Source organism: Curcuma longa, chromosome 11, assembly GCF_044706935.1.
Source record: "Curcuma longa cultivar G26 ecotype Majalengka, Jawa Barat chromosome 11, ITB_CL_G26_1.1, whole genome shotgun sequence".
Lineage (NCBI taxonomy): Eukaryota > Viridiplantae > Streptophyta > Magnoliopsida > Zingiberales > Zingiberaceae > Curcuma > Curcuma longa.
In genome coordinates, this window is record NC_133871.1 from 20715093 (window position 1) to 20735073 (window position 19981).

Below are 19981 nucleotides of genomic sequence, written 5' to 3' on the forward strand. Positions count from 1 at the left end.
TTGGCTCTGGCTTTGAAGCTAAAACTATCTCAAGTCATGATAACTTGAACTAGGGCTAGCTTTAATGAAGATATATAATTAGTTTCTATAAAGTGTTAAGAAATAAGAAGGGATTTTTCAAATTTTTTACCATGTTTTTCTTAAATATCTTTTTTATACTATAATCCAAAAATAAAAAATTTTTTTTTAACCTTAGTTTCATTAGCTTTAGCATCACAAATTTCTCCAATCAATTTCTTTAGTTTAGGTTTGAGTTGACTAGCAACTTGTTTATATATCTATCATGATTTATTTATAATTATGTCAAATAAAAAAAAAAAGTTTTATTGTAGTTTATTCATAGGTATAAATTCAAAAGTTATAAATTTTAGTACAATTATTGTTAAAATTATATTGATTCCAATCTAAAATACCACAAGGTGGGGCGATGAAGATTAATCGCATAAGAAATCACTGATAACTTAATGGAAAAACGTCACAACTCATCTAATAATTGTCACATGGAGCATTAATTTAAGAGTTAACTTTAGCATTCCATTTTCCTAATTGCTAATTAACTCGGAGACTGTGAGGTCGTCCAAACCGTCTGAATCATTTTTGAGGCCCTAGAAAAAAAAACAAATATTTTGGGGTCCTAATAAAATCGAATATAAATAAAAATTATATTATTAAAAATCAAGGGCCTCAATAAAATTGGGACCCCATGCACTTGAATGTTAGTTAATTAGGATTAATTATCATTGTTAATGATGGCGATTGATTGCTTGTCTAGAAAAGGAAATCACGACGACAACTCACCATGCATGTGAAGTTGATCAAGAGTCTTATTTTATTCAAAACAAGCCATGCGTCATATTTTATTTCACATATACTGTTTCTTTTGGAATGAAAAGTAATAAGAGATTTTAATTTCAAAGTATATATTTAATTTATGAACTATTCTTGAGTTTTTTTTATATAACTTATTTATCTCGATTATTTGGCTGTTAGATTGATCATATTCATTCAAATTATTGACCCACAAATGAAGTAGATGCATGAGATTGTTATTGATAATATACTAGAAATCATATATATCTCATAGCTAGACTGATTAATTCTCCTGCAGAAGAACAAAAAGAGGAAAAATTACACATAATTTACACTTCCCTCTTTTTAATCGTCTGCATGTCGATTACGATCGAAGGATCTAAAAAAGCTACCTGTTTTTGGAATCATCACTCAGAGCAAGTCATCCAGGAAGCCATCCTGCCCTTCGTTCTCGTCCAGCAGCCACGACTCCAGATACGACATCAACGGCGGCGGAGGCGGCGAGGAGTCCTCGTTCATCCCCACTGCCGTCGACGTACAAACGCTCCCCTGGCTCGAGGCCGGCTCGCTCCGGCCCGGCTCGCCGGAGGCTGCTCCGACCCCGCCGCCGCCGCGGCGGCCGGGCTTCAACCACGACTGCAGGAGCCGAGAGATGTTCTCGGTGCTAGAGGCGTAGCCGGTGGCGGACACCTCCGACGGCGGCCTCTCCACCGTCAGGGCCTCGCTGAGCGCCCTCTTCGCCATGCCGATGTCCGTCTGCAGGCACTTCTCCCACCGCCCTTTCGCCATCGACCTGCAGCTTGCCTGGCTAGTGCTCATGGGGTCGTTCTCCAGCTTCCCGAGCTTTTTCTTCAGGTGCGTGTTCCAGTGGTTCTTGATGTCGTTGTCCGTCCTCTCCGGCAGATAAGAAGCGATCGCCGCCCATCTGTTTCCCAGCAGAGCTTGGAGGTGCACGATGAGCTTCTCCTCTTGATCCGTGAAGTTTCCCCTCCTGATCCCCGGCCTGAGGTAGTTCGTCCACCGGAGCCTGCAACTCTTGCTGCATCTCAAAAGCCCTACAAGGAGGGGAAAAAAAAATTGAATCCCAAGAACAGAAACAAACACAACAGAGAATTCAAAAAAATAAAAATAATACCAGTATTCGTAGGAACAGCTCTCCAATTTCCAGGGCCATGTTCTTGGATGTAGGAGACTAAGATTATGTCCTCTTCTGGAGTCCACGGCCCCTTCTTGACGCCGTCTTTGTCACAGCACGGTGGCCTTCCCATCTTCAGCACTCTCTTGAAAAAGGCGTGCTCTCTACACTCTGTTTCAGTATGAAGAAGAAGTAGACGAAGACGAAGACGAAGACAAGCGTCTAAGGATGATGTTTGCAAGCTTTCCGAAGGCTAGATATAAAGACAGGGGAAGGATCAGATTAAGAAAGGGAGCAGGCGTTGACCATGGACGATAATGATGATGATGGGAGGAGTTAATGTGCAGGGACGAGGGAGGTGCATTTCCCATGCATGAGATCGAAAGTCAGCATGCAGCTTGATCCAGCCCTGTTTCTGGGAGTCGATTAATGTCTTTGGGCGGTAGAAGTAGAAATCGCACGCCAAGCAGTCGACTCTAGTTTTACCTCTGCGTTTGCCACCAACTCCTTTGACTTTTTTTCTCCAGGTCCTAATGTCTTTTTTATGTTCTCTTCTGGAAAAACAAAACAAAAAAACAAAGGAGAGAATAGAGATGGTAGTTAATTGATTCGAAAGGAGGATTGATTCAGGAGGAGGATTGACACTTGGCTGACAAACTTCAATGGAGGATGAGTTATTGCTTGCTGCTACCGCAGCTGGATTCAGATCGAAGCTACGCAGACCACTTTGAATGGCAAAAGTCAACGCGCAGGAGTCAAAGCCCATTCAATGGGGTGTTTTATTTATTAATCTGAAGGAGCTAGCTCAAAGTTTGAGGCATGTCTCCTTCCACGAAATTTCTCATCTTCATAACTCACCTTTAATTTCCTGGATAAATAATGTTTTTCTTTTTTATATAGAAAAATAGGGTTTATCAATGGTGTTGAATAATCATCCAATTCAAAAATAAAAAAATTATTTGATTCATATCTATCTAAAATAAAAAATAATTCAATGCCATTTGATTAGCAAAAAAATTCGGCATTGCGAAATGAAAAATATCATGTGCTTAAAATGTAATCCTTATTTAAATTTATGCAATAATAATTTTATAAAATAGTTAATAATAAAAGTAATAATTGTATCTATCTATATATATATTCATAAACATCCATTTTTTTAAAGTTAACACATTAAAAAAAATTACGCGTATAATTTTCTTTAAAATGCTATATGAATCTACCATGCTTATGCTATAGTATTTATTGCACATTTTAGAAAAGAAAAGAAAATTTTATTTTCTTATTCTTATTCTTTCTATTAAAGTGAACACATTTTAATTTTATTTATGAAGTGAAACACATATCACATCAATAATAAATCCATGCCCGTAGTTTGTGGCCATCTTGTTACTTCATTATTTTCGTTATAATAGTGCCAAGGGACCATTGAAATTTATTTTCATAAGAAAATTATTTCCATTAAGAAAATTTCGTCATTTTATTTCACCCAAGATAAATTACAAACACACGACATTATTGTTTAATCAAGCAAAGTAATAATACTAATAATTAGAAATCCAACAATGTTTGATAATTTTTTTTAAATCACAAAACATGTAAAATTTCATGGTAAGTGAAAATGTAAAAAAACTTTTGTTATTAGAATAAAGATATATACAAAGTCGGTCAAACTAATTAAAAGCATGGGCATTAATTGTGACATAACTCGGGCTCTCCTCTTTGCTTTTGCATTCTTCTTTCGTCTCGAGCTTTAATTACTCCTCATTATTCCTATTAAACACCGTTACAGAGTAGAACTCTTCCCCATTTCTCTTCCATCTCGATTTGAGATTGAATTATCGACGTGGAAAGAAAAAAAAGTCAAGATCTATTTAAACAATAGAGGACAAAAATAACTCGATGGACGTATACGCATGTATGGAAAATATGTGCAATCTCTAGTCATTTACTCATCCATAAATGAAATATTGCAAGAATTATTTGTTTAGTTGGTATCTTATATTCAACTTATATTGATTAATCTTGAGGTTGATCGGTTAATTTGATCCCACGAAAATTTTCCACTAACTATTAGAGTAAATTGAAAAGCATTCACAACGAGTAGTCCATCAACTCAATGTCTTAGTTAATCATTCATTAAAGGAAATTCTTTCCAAGCTACAATTTGATCGATCCTTGATGTCTGATCGAAATTGAAAAAATGTTTTGTCATTGCACCATTGCCCCGAGAGTAGGGATGACAATTAGACCCGGACCCGATGGGGAATCCGTTCCCCGATCCCATTTTGATCGGGGAATCCCCGAATCCGAGAAAGCGGGGATGGGGATGGGGAATCCCCGAATCTCGGAAAGCGGGGATGGGTCGGGGATGGTATTCCAAAAATTCCCCGTCCCCATCCCGAACCCGACTTTGATAATTTCATTCACTGAGATTCATTAATTTGATTATATCCTTATATCGTCATATTGATAATTACTTGTTTGAATACTATAGTTTCATTATTTCTAAAACAAATAATATTTTCTTTTTTTAATTAATAAAAAAGTAATAAATTTTAAAAAAATACTTTTTAAATATGTCATGACGGAGATGGGGATGGGTATGGGTATGGGGATACCCATGGAAATACCCGCAAGGAAAACCACCTCCGAAATCTGTGGGGATCTCCGAAACCTGCTGGATACCCGAAACCCGACGGGGACGGGGATGATATTTAAATTATGATACCCGACGGGGATGGGAACGGGGATGGTATATGGGTTTGAGTTTCGGGGACGAGGATGGAGAAGACTTCCCCGCCAATCCCCGAACCCGTTGCCATCCCTACCCGAGAAAAAATATGATGTCAAACAAGAACAAAGTGTCCACTAATGAATTAAATACATTATTTACCCCGAGCTAGGTGTGATTGTAAGTGGAAAGATGAGTTTTCCAAATAATGAGGCTTGATTCTCACACAGTGCAAATAAACGTTTGTGACATTCGAATCACTTGTGATGCTGACTCATCTCTGTGGCTTATCTACGCCTTTCGGATTTATCCGATGATAGATAAAATTTTTTTGTAGGATCAAATTTACTATTTATGGTATGTTTGGATGGGGTGAGAGTTCATTAACGGAAGGAGAAGGGAAGGGAAGGAAGGGGAAATAAAATATTTATGTTCTGTTTATTTGAAAGGAATGAAAGGTTCGTTAACGTAATATGTGCTGCTTTGTTTGAAAAGAAAGGAAAGGTAATGAAAATTAAATATATAAACTATAAAGTTATAAAAATACTCTTATTTTTTAAAAATGACAATATAGAGGATGGATGAGAAATTATAAAATTATGTCAATATTGCATACAAAAGTTGGGATGTAGAAGGTCCTAAAATAAACAACGCATACTCTTTGAATAAGTCTCTGTCCTTAGACGATAAAAATAAGAAAATTAGGGTTATCTATTTCTCTCTTATTGAGTCTTATCCTTATAAAAATTTATGACGAGGGTCGATGCTGATACCAATATCGACGTCATGGAGTGCGAGCAGTTGGACATTGAACGGTAATAGCGCACATTATGCGAGGAGCGATAATACAAAAATGAAATATCTAAACAGATGAGTTAATTTGAGAATGAATATTTTAAAATAGAGATAAAATTTGAATAAAATATTTTTCAATTTCCTTTTCCCTTCCTTATACTCAAAATCGAAGTGTAAAAAAATTTAACGATTTATGAACATGAAAAAAATAAAAACTTACCTTTCTCTCCCTCTCCCCTTCTTAACTTACTCCATTCCAAATAAAAGTTAAAATTCTCCTTCATCTTATCTTTCCTTTTGCTTTCTCTCACTTCATCTCAAACAAAGCCTTCTTCTCTCAAACAAAACGTTAAAGTGAATGAAAGATAGAAATATCATGAGACCTAACTTTCTCTTAGGGCAACGCGATGCATGTATCATTTTCCAGTGAGGCAGTTAGGTGCAATTAATAATACCGCAAATTTTCTAACTAGTCGGCAATTCGTCTTCCTTATTTTCAAATAACAGTTCATATTATCACTAATAAAAAATGTGTGAAAATTCATCTCCAAAGGACATGAAATAAATGAATTATCATGGTGCATCAACCCCCCATGTCACTCCATGGATCACCATTCCTTGTATTTTAATTTTTTTCCTTCTCCTCCTTCATTTTATTTTATTTTTATTTCGTCGTCCAATAATTAATAAGCATGTTATAATACGTGTCGAATTTAATACTGTTGTCCCATGCACTTGCCTTTTCTTTCAAGACGACATTGAAAGAACGATACATGCCCCCTCCTTTTTCGGTGGATGTCCATACAATAATTAATATTTTAATTGCCAGATGGTCCTTGCAAATTTTGCAAGTCTTATTTTGATATAAATTTCTTATTATCTCGCTAATAAAATGCCATTTTAAAATGCCATTTTACCCCCAGAGATGTGGTGGGATTATCAATAAATTGCACCCTGAATAATATTTTTTCCCCCTCGCTTAAGAAGTGGTTGACTTTTAAGATGATGCGGAAAGCGAAAGTCAACAAAAATTAAATTGGATGTACGTCGCACAAAGTAGGTGTTTAATGAGAAAGGGATATTATCTTATCTGTAATTATCTCTTATTTTTATTTTGAAATTTTAATTATAAAAAATATATTAATATTTAATTTCCCATGTTTTGTTTTCTAACACGCGGAGAGCTGCGTGAACCGAGCTGTTTCCGAGTTGGCCAACCCGGCTGACACGTTTTCCATGATTAGACCCGTCTGTGGTCCCTACACGTGGAAGTTGTCTGCGTCCAGGGCCCGGCCATGTGGAACGGGCCACAAGATGTTATTGTTAGGCCTGGTTATTCGATCTAATTAATTTCTCCCGAAGGGGAAAAAAAAGATTTATTTGACTTCTAAGTGACTTTTTAAACAGCTTTTAAATAACAAATTTCAATTTATATTTTCAAATTGTATATATACAAAATCATTTCCTTTCCTTTCCTTTCCTTTCATACGGTGATTGTCATGTTGAGGAATTTGAGGAATGAGCTGATTGACGCTGTTTTTGTCTTTTCTTTTCTCTTTATATTGATAGATAATTAAAACTAAAGGTCGTCGAGATCACGCCTAAAATAAAAAAAAATAAATTATGGAATATGAAACGAGTTATTAATAAATTATGGAACAGAGCCGCAGGCCGAGGTGTCAAGGCCAACATCCACACAGCATAGACAGGGCCGGCCTGAGCACAGATTTTTTTTAAAAATATTTAATTTAAAATAATATTAAATTGAATTTAGATGAAAATTAATTATTTCACCACAAGATAATAACAGTCTTAACAGAAGACGAAATGCCATAATCAACTTCGTTATCTGCTCGAACTGGCAGTAAATGACTTTTGTCGAATTAGAAAATATTAACTAAAAACAGTAGTGCCGTGTGGGCCACGCACACTAGTCTTAATTCTATTGGTTGTTTGCTGTGCACGTCAGCTCTGGCATTTCTTCTTTTTCACTTCAACAATGAACCAAAATCAACTTTTATTTTTGGAAAAAGATTGTTCACAAAAGAACAAACAAGTCTTGATTGACCCTGTCGGCGCGGCGTCGTCTCTTCTGCTGGTGTAGAAGTAGAGGAAGAAGGCAAGAGCGAGAGAAGCAGAGGAAGAGGAGTAGGCGGCGGCGCCGGCGGTGGTGGTGGTCCAACTCTCGTACTCGCGCTGATGCTTGATCTAATGCGGGTCGATGCAGGCATTGCCGACTTGTGGGAGCCCTTGGTTTCCTACTTGGATCAAGCTTCCGATTTCTTCTTCTCTAAACTGAGACGGGTGGCGCCGGTATGGACGGCGGTGAGGGTGGCGGTGCTGGTGCCGCTGATGAAGGCGGCGGTGGTGCTGTGCTTGGTCATGTCGGTGATCCTTGTCGTCGAGAAGCTGTCGATGGCGCTCGTCGCCCTCTACGTGAAGGTCTTCAGACGGACGCCGGAGAAGGTGTACAAGTGGGAAGAGATTCCTCAGGATCCGGAGCTCGGCTCGCTGCCCTACCCCATGGTCTTGGTCCAGATCCCCATGTTCAATGAGCGTGAGGTAAAAGTTATTGCTCTTGGAAGATCATAAAACTCAGTGTTTACACTTCCCCTTTATTAGAGTTCATTTTTTAAACACTTATCCGTGGATCTGTCAGTTTGGAACTGAGGTTAGTTTGTTCTTCCTCAAAACGTTCATCAAAGCAACATTGTTAAAATATCGGTTCCTCAATTTTTTTTTTTCCTTTTGTGAACGTTTGAGTAGAGCCATTTTCACTGATGTCTGCAATCTTTCCACTCTTTCGAGCCATCTTTTGCATAGTGTTCAAGGCCTGGAAAATTTTTCCTAAAGACAGTCACTTTATCGATGCATAAAGCTTCTGGCTGGCTATTCCCCTGGCTTGCAACCAAATTACCCTCATTCGGGACTTGGTGCCAGTTAACTACGATACTGTGATACTAAGTTGGCCCTGAGTTATGTCTACGAGTCGCATCTGCTTTTTGACGTGGGCCAATGTGATGTTGGCTTTCGTCTAACAAGTGGAGGGTGGTTCGTTTGGTCGGATTGGATGTGTACGACTCACACGACAAGCAAATTTTGTTAGATTTTTTTGTCCAAGCTGACACCATTCATATGATGGTGCTCAACACCGATCTCTGTTTTGAAGTTCTCTTTTTCATTGTAGGACCGAAGCACTGATGCACATTTTTCTGTTGATTCAGGCCTACTATAAGGCTAAATCACATTATTATTTAACCACAACTACAGGGTCAGTTTATGGACCATTTAGAGGCTTGGATCACAATCCTAAAAATCATGAAATATGGTCGGACATTTTTACTTTGTTACAGTTTGTACTTTGTTATGGCCTCAATCGTGGTTGCCAATTTGTCTGGAAACAAAAGCAATATGGAGCCAAAAATAATATGGAGAGGACTTTTATTTAATGTAAGTCCCTTTTTAAACTGCTAGATCATTCACTAATCAACGATGAAGATTAATTTCCTTCAATTCTACTTCTATCCATTGACTTTGAAAAGATGCATTTGTAAAAAAACACCAAGGCACCTATTGTACTAATTTTTCCCAACTTGCCATTTGCCAAGAATTGCCTTACAATTATTGAATGAAGTCTACAAGGTGACCAGTGTGAGCTTTTGTATATAGGATATCGTGCTTCTGGATCCTGAAACCAAGTCCCATCTTGCTTCACGTGATGGTTTTGAATTTTGTATAAAGATGCAACGGCGGGATACAACTGTAATACTTGGCAGATCTACTTTATTTTATTTTTATTTTTTCAAAGTCTCTAGACTGCAGTCAAATAGAATTACGGTAGGTCTGCATTGTTCTCAGCTGAGGACTGCAGTCACCAAATAGAATTACGGTGGGTCTGCATTGTTCTCAGCTAAGACAAAAATAAAAATTCTATAACATGTGCAGACAGAGACATACAAATACTCTTACAATTTTTTCTCAGATAAGAATGTTTCAGTCGTTATTTTCTAGGCGAAAAAAAACTATGCACTGTGGATCAATGTAAAAGGGTGTGCTGTATGTAACTAAATTACATGCTAAACAAATACAAGTTCAACAGTACTATGTTAGACTCAAGTATTGCAACTTGGATTTATGAAGTTAGACATTACCTTTTAGTCTAAGATCAAGTCAATAATGTCATATGTGGTCAATTAAAGAAAAATTCAGCAGTTTCAGTTTTTAGAAAAAGAAATAAGAAAACAGAAACAATATCCATAGTTTTTGAACCACATTTTGCTCCTGAGCTTAACGTATTAGCTGCATCATGTAGGTCTATCAAATTTCAATTGGAGCGGTTTGCACACTTGCATGGCCAAATGACAAACTCATAATACAAGTGCTTGATGATTCGACAGACATCACAATTAGGGTAAGTTTTCCTCTTATCATTGACTTACTCCTAGGAGTTGCCTTTGAAGATTTTTTTGTATTACTTGTACAGCTTCCAAAGATATTTGCAAATAAGAATCATTCTGTCTAAAAGTTGCATGCTAAGATTATATAATTGCAAATTAAGGATCATATGCTCAGTTCCACTTGAAAACATGAGTAGCAGCATGTGGGTTCCTGCTGTTTGGTGAAGTGACCCTTTCAACCAATAATAGAATTCATTAATTGGTTTTAGTAATTGAGTGCTTCTATGGAACTATGAACATGCAATTCAATTACTCTTTCACGGCACAGCTGAAATCATACTAAGATGAACAATTCAATGTATATTCAGGAATTAGTGCAAGAAGAATGTGGAAAGTGGCATAGAAAAGGTCGGAACATACACTATATATCTAGAGACAATCGAAATGGATACAAGGCTGGGGCTCTAAAAGAAGCGATGGAATTTGACTACGTGAAGGAATGCGATTATGTGGCAATATTTGATGCAGATCATGAGCCCCCAACTGATTTCCTATTAAGATCAGTTCCTTTCCTCATGCACAATCCTGATATTGCACTCGCTCAAGCACGGTGGAAATTTGGTAAATTGTTGCATAAGCAACTTTATCTATATTTTGCATCGAATTGAACTTGGAAATATCGCCGTTACATTGTACCATGATGAATCAATTAGGCTCATTTGGATTTGCATTAATTATCCTCTAATACTTTTAACAAAATCTTCATAAAATATTTGGAATTCTCACTAAAGAACATTACAACTTTGAGCGAATAAAAACAAACATTATAAATATTGTATACAACAATCTATTTCCTAAGCATAGTATTAGTTCTGTCTTTATTATCATGACTTATAGGCATGGTCAATAGACAAAGAAAAGGGAGAAACATACTTATTTGATTTAAGTAACAATTTGATGGATTGCTTGTTTGCTCATCAACTACTATGCCGTCTCATTCTCATGACTTATAAGCATGGTCAATATTTGTATACAACAATCTCATTGCTTCACTACCACTATGGTAATATTGTAACATGCAGGATAAACTTTGATCCATTGATATACTATTTTGGTAATAGGACCCAAGATTTGTATCTGGCAAACCTGGTTATCATATGTATGATTGTTTCCTCTGCAGTGAATGCCAATGAATGCATAATGACAAGAATACAAGAAATGTCATTGAATTACCATTTCAAAGTGGAGCAACAATCTGGTTCATCAACTATGGCATTTTTTGGATTTAATGGTAAGTTATCCTTTCTGTTGCAACCATAAACTTTTACCATGAAGTCTGCACATCTACAAGGCATCACACAATGAGGCTCCATGAAGGCTTGTTATGAATGAATTTTCTCAAGGACTGTAAAGTATATGGTCAAAATGAATTCTACAAAAATGCTGGATTACTAACAATATTGCATGATATATCTTGTGATACCTAAATCACATATTCATGGATATTCATCCCCTATCCGTTTTCCTTGTATAAGAAAACAAGGATGGACTTAACCTTAAGTATAATTGATCAATTGGTTTATTGATCTCTTTCCCAGGAACTGCTGGTGTGTGGAGAATTATAGCTATTAATGAAGCTGAAGGTTGGAAAGAGCGAACTACTGTTGAAGATATGGACTTAGCAGTTAGAGCAACTCTTCGAGGCTGGAAGTTTTTATACATTGGGGACCTCAAGGTTTGTGTCTACATGATAAATGTTAACATGCGGCTGTAGTTATTGTGATGCATGCATACTGGGAGTTCAGAACTACACTGGATAAAGTTCTGGTTTCCTTTGTCAAATTTTTTCTATGAAGCATATGAATTTGATAATGACACAATTAGAACATACCAATATGATAAATCTATGAACAGTAGGTATAGGATGGAAAAAATAGATAAATAAATAAATTAAAGAAGTCACGTGATATTGCATGCATTTAGCACATCTAGAAGTCTTTTATAGATGATACAAGACAATGCATTCTACATATCGAAATAAGATTTGAAGCGTGTCTCTATGACTCTGTAATGGCGTGTTAAAAATGATATAGATGGAAGCAATTAGTTTTCTGAAATTTCCAAGCTTTGTAGCCTAGTGTTTATCTTAATAGTTTATTATCTATTGGTAAATTAGTTCTGACATATTTTTTTAAGTCTCTTAATAATTATTGCTCTCATATTCCATCAAAGGACATATTCTTTTGGCTCAAATAAGAAATCTACAAGAGTCTTCTTCGGATGTCCACAGAGGAATTTTCCCTGGACTTTATCGTGAACTTGTAGCTTTGGAGAAGCAGGGAATCATTATTCAAACTATTTGCAAGAATAATGACTTTCTTCTGATAACATCTAATTGAGCCTTGTTTTGCTAGGTTAAAAGTGAGTTACCAAGCAATTATAATGCCTATCGCTATCAGCAACATCGTTGGGCATGTGGACCTGCAAATTTGTTTAAGAAAATGGCAATAGATATTATAATGGCCAAGGTCAGTGATGCTTTGTTAATCATATGTCATGCAGTCAGTTAATGGTGTTAAATCCATGAATTGGTGATGATTGTGCCAAGATCACAGTTTGGATTTTCTTGAGATGCTACTTATGGCAAACAAGAAGAGAAAGCATCATACCATTCATGTGAACAAAGTACTTAAACATCCTAAACTAGTCAGTTAAGCACTGTTACTAACGCACTTCATTTTATTTGATTTCAACAGAAAGTGCCCTTAATGAAGAAATTATTTTTGCTCTACAACTTCTTCTTTGCGAGAAGGATCGTATCCCACAATGTGACTTTCTTCTTCTACTGCATCATCATCCCATTGTCTTCTTTTTTCCCTGAAGTTGTGATTCCAAAGTGGGGGGTGTTCTATGTCCCGACTCTTATTACCATCCTCAATTCAATTGGAACTCCTAGGTTTGTCACTCCAACATTTTTTTTGCTTACTGACTACAGATATAAAGTTAAAGATAAAACTGAGGCTAGAATTATGTCAACACAGTTGTGCCCCAAAACTATTGACTTACATAGATACAGTATATTTCCTATAGATACAGTATATTTCCTAAATACTATTATGATTAAAAAGAGAAAGAAAGTAGATATGTTATTCTTTTTCATAATCCTCTTCACTTTTTCCTCTTCATCAGGTCATTGCATTTAATTGTCATCTGGGTTTTTTTTGAAAATGTCATGTCCTTGCATCGATGCAAAGCTGTTTACATTGGTCTACTTGAAGCGGGGAGAGTAAATGAATGGGTTGTCACAGAGAAACTAGGGAACGCATTGAAGTCTAAACAAATTTCAGTAATTGAGAAGAATTTCGCAAGGAAGTTGTGGGAAAGGTAATCTTGATGACCGTTCTTCATTCATAACATTTAATTCTACATAGCTACCAGAATTTCATGATTACTAATTAACCTTTATTCCATGGCAAACAGGCTTCTTTTCGTAGAAGTGAGCATGGGATTGATGCTCTTGATATGTGCATGTTACAATTTCTCCTTCAGGAAAGATCATCACTTCATTTTCATTTTCCCTCAAACTATTTCCTTCCTCTTGATGGGTTTTGGATTTGTTGGCACTTATATCCCACAAACCAAGTAGATAAACCAAGCCAGAAGGTTTGGTTCACTCCTTTGCTGTCACGCTGTCTCTCTATATTCAAATTCTTTTGCTATTTATTTATGTAACATTCTTAAGAATAAGAAGGCCACCTCAGCATATCATCCTGTAGGTAGAGATTAACCGATTCCACCATGAAAAAGCTCACCAAATAACAAGCAGGGGGGAATGCGGGTACTTGTTCTCAGAGCAAGAAGCTACATCTCATGCAAGTTTAGGCAATTATGATCGAAAGAATGTAGAATGTAGAATGTAGCTACAGAGTTATCAATGTAATGGATTCATCCAAATGTAATGATGGCCCATTGTATTTACTTTTTCTTAATTCTATTTTTTCCTTTTTGTTTTAATCACAGGTGAGGAAAAACCTCCTCTTTAACTGTTTAAGACTGTGATAACATGTAAAAAATTAATAAATTTACAGAGAAAAAGAGTGAGAATATGAAGAAGAAACATGCTCTGAGAGCAGAATTGAGTAGCTTTCATTCATTCAAACCTATATGGTGAAGAAGGTCCAAGGTTTAATTACACTTATAAGGTCAAAAAGCCTAGAATTTGGTAGGTGTCTGCATGCATTAATGTGAGACAGACCCATCAATTGGAAGACTACTAACGCTAGTCATGCTCCAATATCCTTCACATCCATTTTTTCTCCTTCAAGGACAGCTCTTGTAGTCAAGCTCTTACAGTTTCTGTAGCAGCATTTTAACTCTTAACTGAAATGAGAATAGTTTCTACTCTGGTGGTTTTGGAGTATGGCGATCATTGGCACCTGATCCTGGATAATCATTAATCTCAAAATCCATCCTTTCACTTTTGCCTTCCTGGAACACTTCATCTCCATTCATAGTCTGCATTCCGGTAGAGAACATGAACTAAACTACATTTGGCTCAAGCTTAAGAGAACCAATGATGCGAGACAACGGTACCTGAACAGCATCATTAGGAACCACCAGCAGTTCTTTATCCAATCTGAACAATCGTCGACTCCCTGGAAGAACAGAATCACCGCGTTTAGATTAAAAAAAAAGAAGGTTTGCTGGATTTCCTACCAATGATGGTGTAGCAGATGATCACTTGTCGTTGGAATTGCATGGCAGCATGAAGTAATGAGTTGAGAGAAGGCCAATGAGATCAGTAACCACTGAAGGCAGGTGAGCCTCTCCATGTCTTTTTAATTAAGCACACTAATTGCTTTTTAGCAGAGTCATGAGGACTCCTTTTATGCAGTGCCATTGATGGACTTATCAAAGCTTTTGGGTGCTTTCATGGGGCATTCCTCTTCAATTTAGAGGCACCTTCTTTATGTTACCTACCTAACATATATAGATATCTCAATCCTTTCCAGCTACTCCCACTATAGCACTATCTATCTATCTATAATCCATATTCCGTCTCTGAAAAAGAAAGAAAGTATAGTTTAAGTTTGCTATGCATATTCAACTTGTAATCTCTGAATGCCACTTTTCTCTTCTGGTTATAATCCAAGTCATTAAAGAGAGATGGTCAACTAGACGATTGATTTAAGAATGATTCACTTTGATCCAATGCTTAATAAAAAGTTTCAGTATTTATAACATTATCTTTTGTGGGTCTTTGGTGGATCGTGTTAGGTCTGGCAGGGCTAAGATTTGTCCCAAAGATTAAAAATAAAGTTCTCGTGTGTCTCTGGAGTCAAGATAATCCACTCAACATCTCGAAGCCATCAAGATCACTCACTTATCATCGCCACAGTAATGGAGTGAACAGTCAGTATCCATCAGCTGGTCCATCTCTCTCACTGTAGACGATGATTATTCATTGTCGTTTATTAGATACACATTGATTTTTTTTACCAAAATTTGATCTAATGGAAAATCATTTCCTTTCAAAGTAAATAAAATATTATTTAATATTCCAAAAATAAATTGTTGCCCACGTTCGAATAGACGATGAGGCAGATCAGGTTGGATTGAGGGCCTAGTTGTAAATTGGAAAAGTAGTAAGACTTCTTTGTATTTTTTTCCTCTTCTTCCTCGCGACGTGAGACAGCCGGACGCCGCCGCCACCGCTCCGTACGATTGCGAGATTCGACCAGTCCCTCCGACCTTATCTCCTCCTCATGCCATTAGACTGCAACGCGAGCAAACCTCGCCGGCACTCGTCACTCTCCTTTCCCAGACGCTGCCCTCTCCTTGCCGGATCCGGCCTCGATCGGAGCCGACAGCCCTTGCTTGGTTCCTTTGCTAGCAAGCGGCCAACTGCCTCCTTCGAACCAGTCGATCACCGGCTTACGCTTCGGTTTGAGGCGATGATTGCACTTCGACAGATATGGTAAGGCAAGCGCTACTCTTCGTTTTCCTCTTCATCGTTGCGTGTCGTCCTAATCCCTTTGCTTTCTCAAATTAGGGCACCAACAGTGCAGAAGTTGCGATTGCGTGCTTTTCCTGGATCTGAAGCTAGGCCTGCCTGATTCAAGGCTTTCAGATCTGAATTCTGATGCTATTAGAGGTCTTGATCCATCGCATTATGAGACACAACCACCATTTGTGTCGAAGTTTAGGTGTTTTAATGATATGCACAGGAAATTTTCATTTTGGAAATGAGTAGCTTGTATAATGATGTTTAACTTAAACTTTAAAAATTCTCGCTAACATTTTAATATATATATATATATATGATGATGATATCTCGTTTGATCCTGCGTGCGCGGTGCGTCATGCGTGATAGAAAATTTGGGACACTTGGAAGTGTTTTAGACGTCTGATCTTGTGTGTGCGATGCGCGATAGATAGAAGATTTAAGATGTTTGAAAATGTTTCGAACGTCCGTTCGGAACAGAAATAGTATTATTTTTAATTTTTTTTTATTTTTTATTTTTGTAGGTTCACTGTTAAATCATGTAAGATTTTTCTTTCAAAATTTAGAGATTGAGTTATAGTATTAAAGATAAAAAAAATTTAACATGAAAAAAATTTAAGGGGTATTTGGTTTGATCATTTTTCGTTTTTATTTTCTTATTTTCTAGAAGTTGCTTTGTGTTTTTCAATCTTATTTTTCTAGAATAAAAAAGTCATTTTTTAAGAAAATAAAAAAATATCATTTTCTATAGAGAATAAAAATTATGATTAAAAAATAAAAAATGAAAAAAGACGGCTACAATGCCGCACACCTCCTCATCACACGATTATTTTAATAAAATAATTTATTAAATTAATAAATATAATTTGATAATTTTATTTTAATAAAATAATTCATTAAAAATAATGGTTTTAATAAAATAATTTATTAAATTAATAAATATAATTTTTTAATTTTATCTTTTAAAATTTAAAATAAATTTATATATATTTTAATAAAATAATTTATTAAAATAATTATTTTAATAAAATAATTATTTTAATAAAATAATTCATTAAATTAATAAATATAGTTCCTTAATTTTATTTTTTAAATTTAAAACAAATTTATATTTATTTTAATAAAATAATTATTCTATTAAAATAATTAGTTAAATTAATAAATATAATTTGATAATTTTATTTTAATAAAATAATTCATTAAAAACAATTATTTTAATAAAATAATTCATTAAATTAATAAATATAATTTGTTAATTTTTTTAAAAAATTTAAAATAAATTTATATATATATATTAATAAAATAATTATTTTATTCATTAAATTAATAAATATAATTCTTTAATTATATTTTTTTGAAATTTAAAAATAAATTTATATTTATTTTAATAAAATAATTTATTGAAATAATAAATATATTTTGATAATTTTATTTTAATAAAATAATTCATTAAATTAATAAATATAATTTATTAATTTTATTTTTTAAAATTTAAAAGAAATATATATATATATATTAATAAAATAATTCATTAAAATAAGTATTTTAATAAATATATTTCATTAATTTTATTTTTTTAAATTTAAAATAAATTATTCTTTAAATTTATAAATATTTAAATTAAAATTGATTAATTAATTAATTTAATTTCAATTATATTTCACATTATATTTAAAGTTATGTAATGCTGTATTAGAAAGTCAGGTTTAACCCCTTTTAATATGGTTGATCTCTTTCTTGTATGATTTTTACTTTTTCATGATAAGATGATATTTTTATTTAAAAAAACTATTTTATTTATAATTTTTTATATTATTAAACCAAACGTATTTTTTAATTTTGTTTTCTAAAAAATAGAAAATAGTATATCATACTAAACGTATTTTTTTATTTTTTAAAAACTAGATTAGAAAATAGAAAAATAGAAATAGAAAATGAAAACAGAAAATAGAAAAAATTTTCCAAATCAAACGCTCCCTTAGTTGCTCACGAGATGTGTTAGATAAGAAGTATGGGATAACAATCCTGCATATCCCATGAGCAATTATTTTTTTATTTTATAAATTTTTTATACTTAATACTACAATTTAATTCTTAATTTTTTAAAAAAACATTAACCGTAAGTAAAAAAAAAATATAATAACATTATTATTATTTCAAACATCTAAAATCTTCTGCTACGGATGAATCGTGTAGGATAAGATGCGCAAGGTATCCTAATCACGTATATATATATATAATCATTTTAATATTAGGCATTCTATTTTTAGTAAGTTTTTATTATTTTAATATTTTTTTAAAATACTTTTAAATTTTAAATATTAATAAAATAAATCCAACTGATATACCCCTGATAATGATCTCTCAGCCTAGATCAGTAAAGCATGCTTATGTGGCCATATTCTAAGTCAATGCTCCATTTACACGTTTAAAGATCAATCCAACTGATACCTCATACCTCAGGATTAATGATAAATCTCTTGAGCTAGGTCGACACATTGACACCTTTGCTCTCAATCCGAGCTCCTCGAGTCTTTTCCGTTTAAGCATTGTAAGCTCCTCGAACTCTCCTCTCCGAGCACTTAGAGCTTCCCAAGCTCCTCATCTCAAACTCAATTCTTCTAACTTCTTATGGCTCATTTGCAATTGTCTTTGCAATTATAGACATGGCCCGCGATAATCCATGCCTTCGTGATTCATGATCGGTAATATCCCAACGATTAACATTAAGAGAGGTGACAAAATTTTAAAAAGGATAAGGCATGTACTATAGTGGGGCTCTCTCTCTCTCTCTCTCTTTGTATGCTTTTCACATCTCATTACACTTCTATCGACTTAAGCTTTAAAGGAATTTTATCAGACAACTCCGACAACCCCTTATGCTTGTTTTGGTGTAGACAAGTTGGACCTCTTAGGTTTGGTCGGATAACATCCACCTCACTAGCCACCACATGCGCTGGCCTCGGCATCACCAACCTTCAACTAGGAGCATGCTCACTGACGGTACTAGCCTTCCTTAACTTACCTTGAACCCGAGCTCACGAAGTCGAACCTCCGATTAGTCGAGTCATGCTCAGCACCACCTAAATTGATCTAGTCTAGTCTAACCCAACACTATAAATTGTCCTATCAAAAAATAATAATAATAATTAGTATGCTCAAATTCTACTTTGAAGTTGACAATGCGATCCTCCTCGGTTTCCACAAGTCAATCATATATTTAACAAAATGACTAATCTAGACATTTGTGGTTTGAATCCTCCTTAAACAAAATCGAAAACAACTTGATTGGATTTGCTGATCGAACCGGTTGACCCGATTAGATTTCGAAAATGTTGTCATCAATACTTGTTGGTCGTTAAGCAATTGGTCAAACAGCAAGAGCACTAGTAATTTGGTGGCGAGAGTTTGCTCCAAAAGTAAATGGTGGGGTTGGAGGCGAAGGCAGAGAGAATCAAATAACACCCTCCCCAAGGCCACAAAGGAATTTGTGGCTCAAATTCCACACTGAGTGCTGACCTGGCCCTCTCTCCTTTCCCACTCTGTTAAACCCCGAGAGAGCTGAGAAGCAGAGGAGGGAAAGTAAACTTAGGGGGAGGAGGAGGGGTGAAACAGAGGAGGTGAAACAGGGGAGGGAGATGGCGGAGAAAAGAGGCGCCGCCAACGCCACCGCCGCGATCAAGCTCTTCGGGAAGACGATAACATTGCAGCGAGAAGGCGGCGGGGTAGGAGAGAAGGTGGTGATTCTTTTTTTCTTCATCCTCTCCTTTTGTTCTTGCGTGATATAGTAAATTGATTTGCAGGGATGGGGTTTTCAGTATGTGTTTGAATGGGTTTGGACATAAATTTTGAATTTTGGCTTTGCTTTGATGACGAAAACAGGGAAGATATGATTCCTTCTTTTGGAAAGCTGGTGTCAGCTCTTTTAGGTTTTGATCGAGAATTCAGGAATTGATGATTTCTCCTCAGAGATTAACCATTGACTTTGACTTAATTCTTTGATGGCTGGCTTTTCTGTTTGATTAGATTGTGAATATTGCTTGCATAAATCACTTTCTTTCCTGTTTTTTCTTCTTTTCTTTCATGCTCTTTTGAGGAATTTGTGA

The 19981-nt window shown here is 35.3% G+C and overlaps 2 protein-coding genes across 3 annotated transcripts; one reads left to right on the plus strand and one right to left on the minus strand.

The window, feature by feature from the left end:
• Nucleotides 1-1065: 1065 nt before the first annotated feature.
• LOC141838842 (myb-related protein 306-like) lies at nt 1066-2160 on the minus strand. Its single transcript, XM_074726435.1, has 2 exons — nt 1946-2160; nt 1066-1865 (listed from the first exon to the last, which is right to left on the minus strand). Exons 1-2 carry the CDS (start codon nt 2076-2078, stop codon nt 1222-1224), a joined length of 777 nt encoding a protein of 258 aa, XP_074582536.1. The 5' UTR covers nt 2079-2160; the 3' UTR covers nt 1066-1221.
• A 5497-nt stretch (nt 2161-7657) lies between these two features.
• LOC141838758 (glucomannan 4-beta-mannosyltransferase 1-like) lies at nt 7658-13867 on the plus strand. Of its 2 annotated transcripts, XM_074726323.1 has the most exons (10): nt 7658-8036; nt 9787-9885; nt 10240-10492; nt 11052-11162; nt 11470-11606; nt 12286-12399; nt 12628-12827; nt 13061-13255; nt 13352-13534; nt 13648-13867. In XM_074726323.1, exons 1-9 carry the CDS (start codon nt 7674-7676, stop codon nt 13515-13517), a joined length of 1638 nt encoding a protein of 545 aa, XP_074582424.1. In that variant the 5' UTR covers nt 7658-7673; the 3' UTR covers nt 13518-13534; nt 13648-13867. The 2 variants fall into 2 exon arrangements, with proteins under 2 accessions (XP_074582424.1, XP_074582423.1); XM_074726322.1 differs by having other exon boundaries at nt 13352-13867.
• The last annotated feature ends 6114 nt before the right edge of the window (nt 13868-19981 follow it).

Bases quoted from the DNA above. Each gene is read 5' to 3' on its own strand.
- LOC141838758 (XM_074726322.1), top strand. From the start codon at position 7,674: ATGCTTGATCTAATGCGGGTCGATGCAGGCATTGCCGACTTGTGGGAG. The intron at 11,607-12,285 runs GTTTGTGTCTAC...TTGTTTTGCTAG, and splicing joins TATACATTGGGGACCTCAAG to GTTAAAAGTGAGTTACCAAG. The intron at 13,256-13,351 runs GTAATCTTGATG...CATGGCAAACAG, and splicing joins GCAAGGAAGTTGTGGGAAAG to GCTTCTTTTCGTAGAAGTGA.
- LOC141838842 (XM_074726435.1), bottom strand. From the start codon at position 2,078: ATGGGAAGGCCACCGTGCTGTGACAAAGACGGCGTCAAGAAGGGGCCG. The intron at 1,866-1,945 runs GTATTATTTTTA...CCCTCCTTGTAG, and splicing joins AGCTGTTCCTACGAATACTG to GGCTTTTGAGATGCAGCAAG.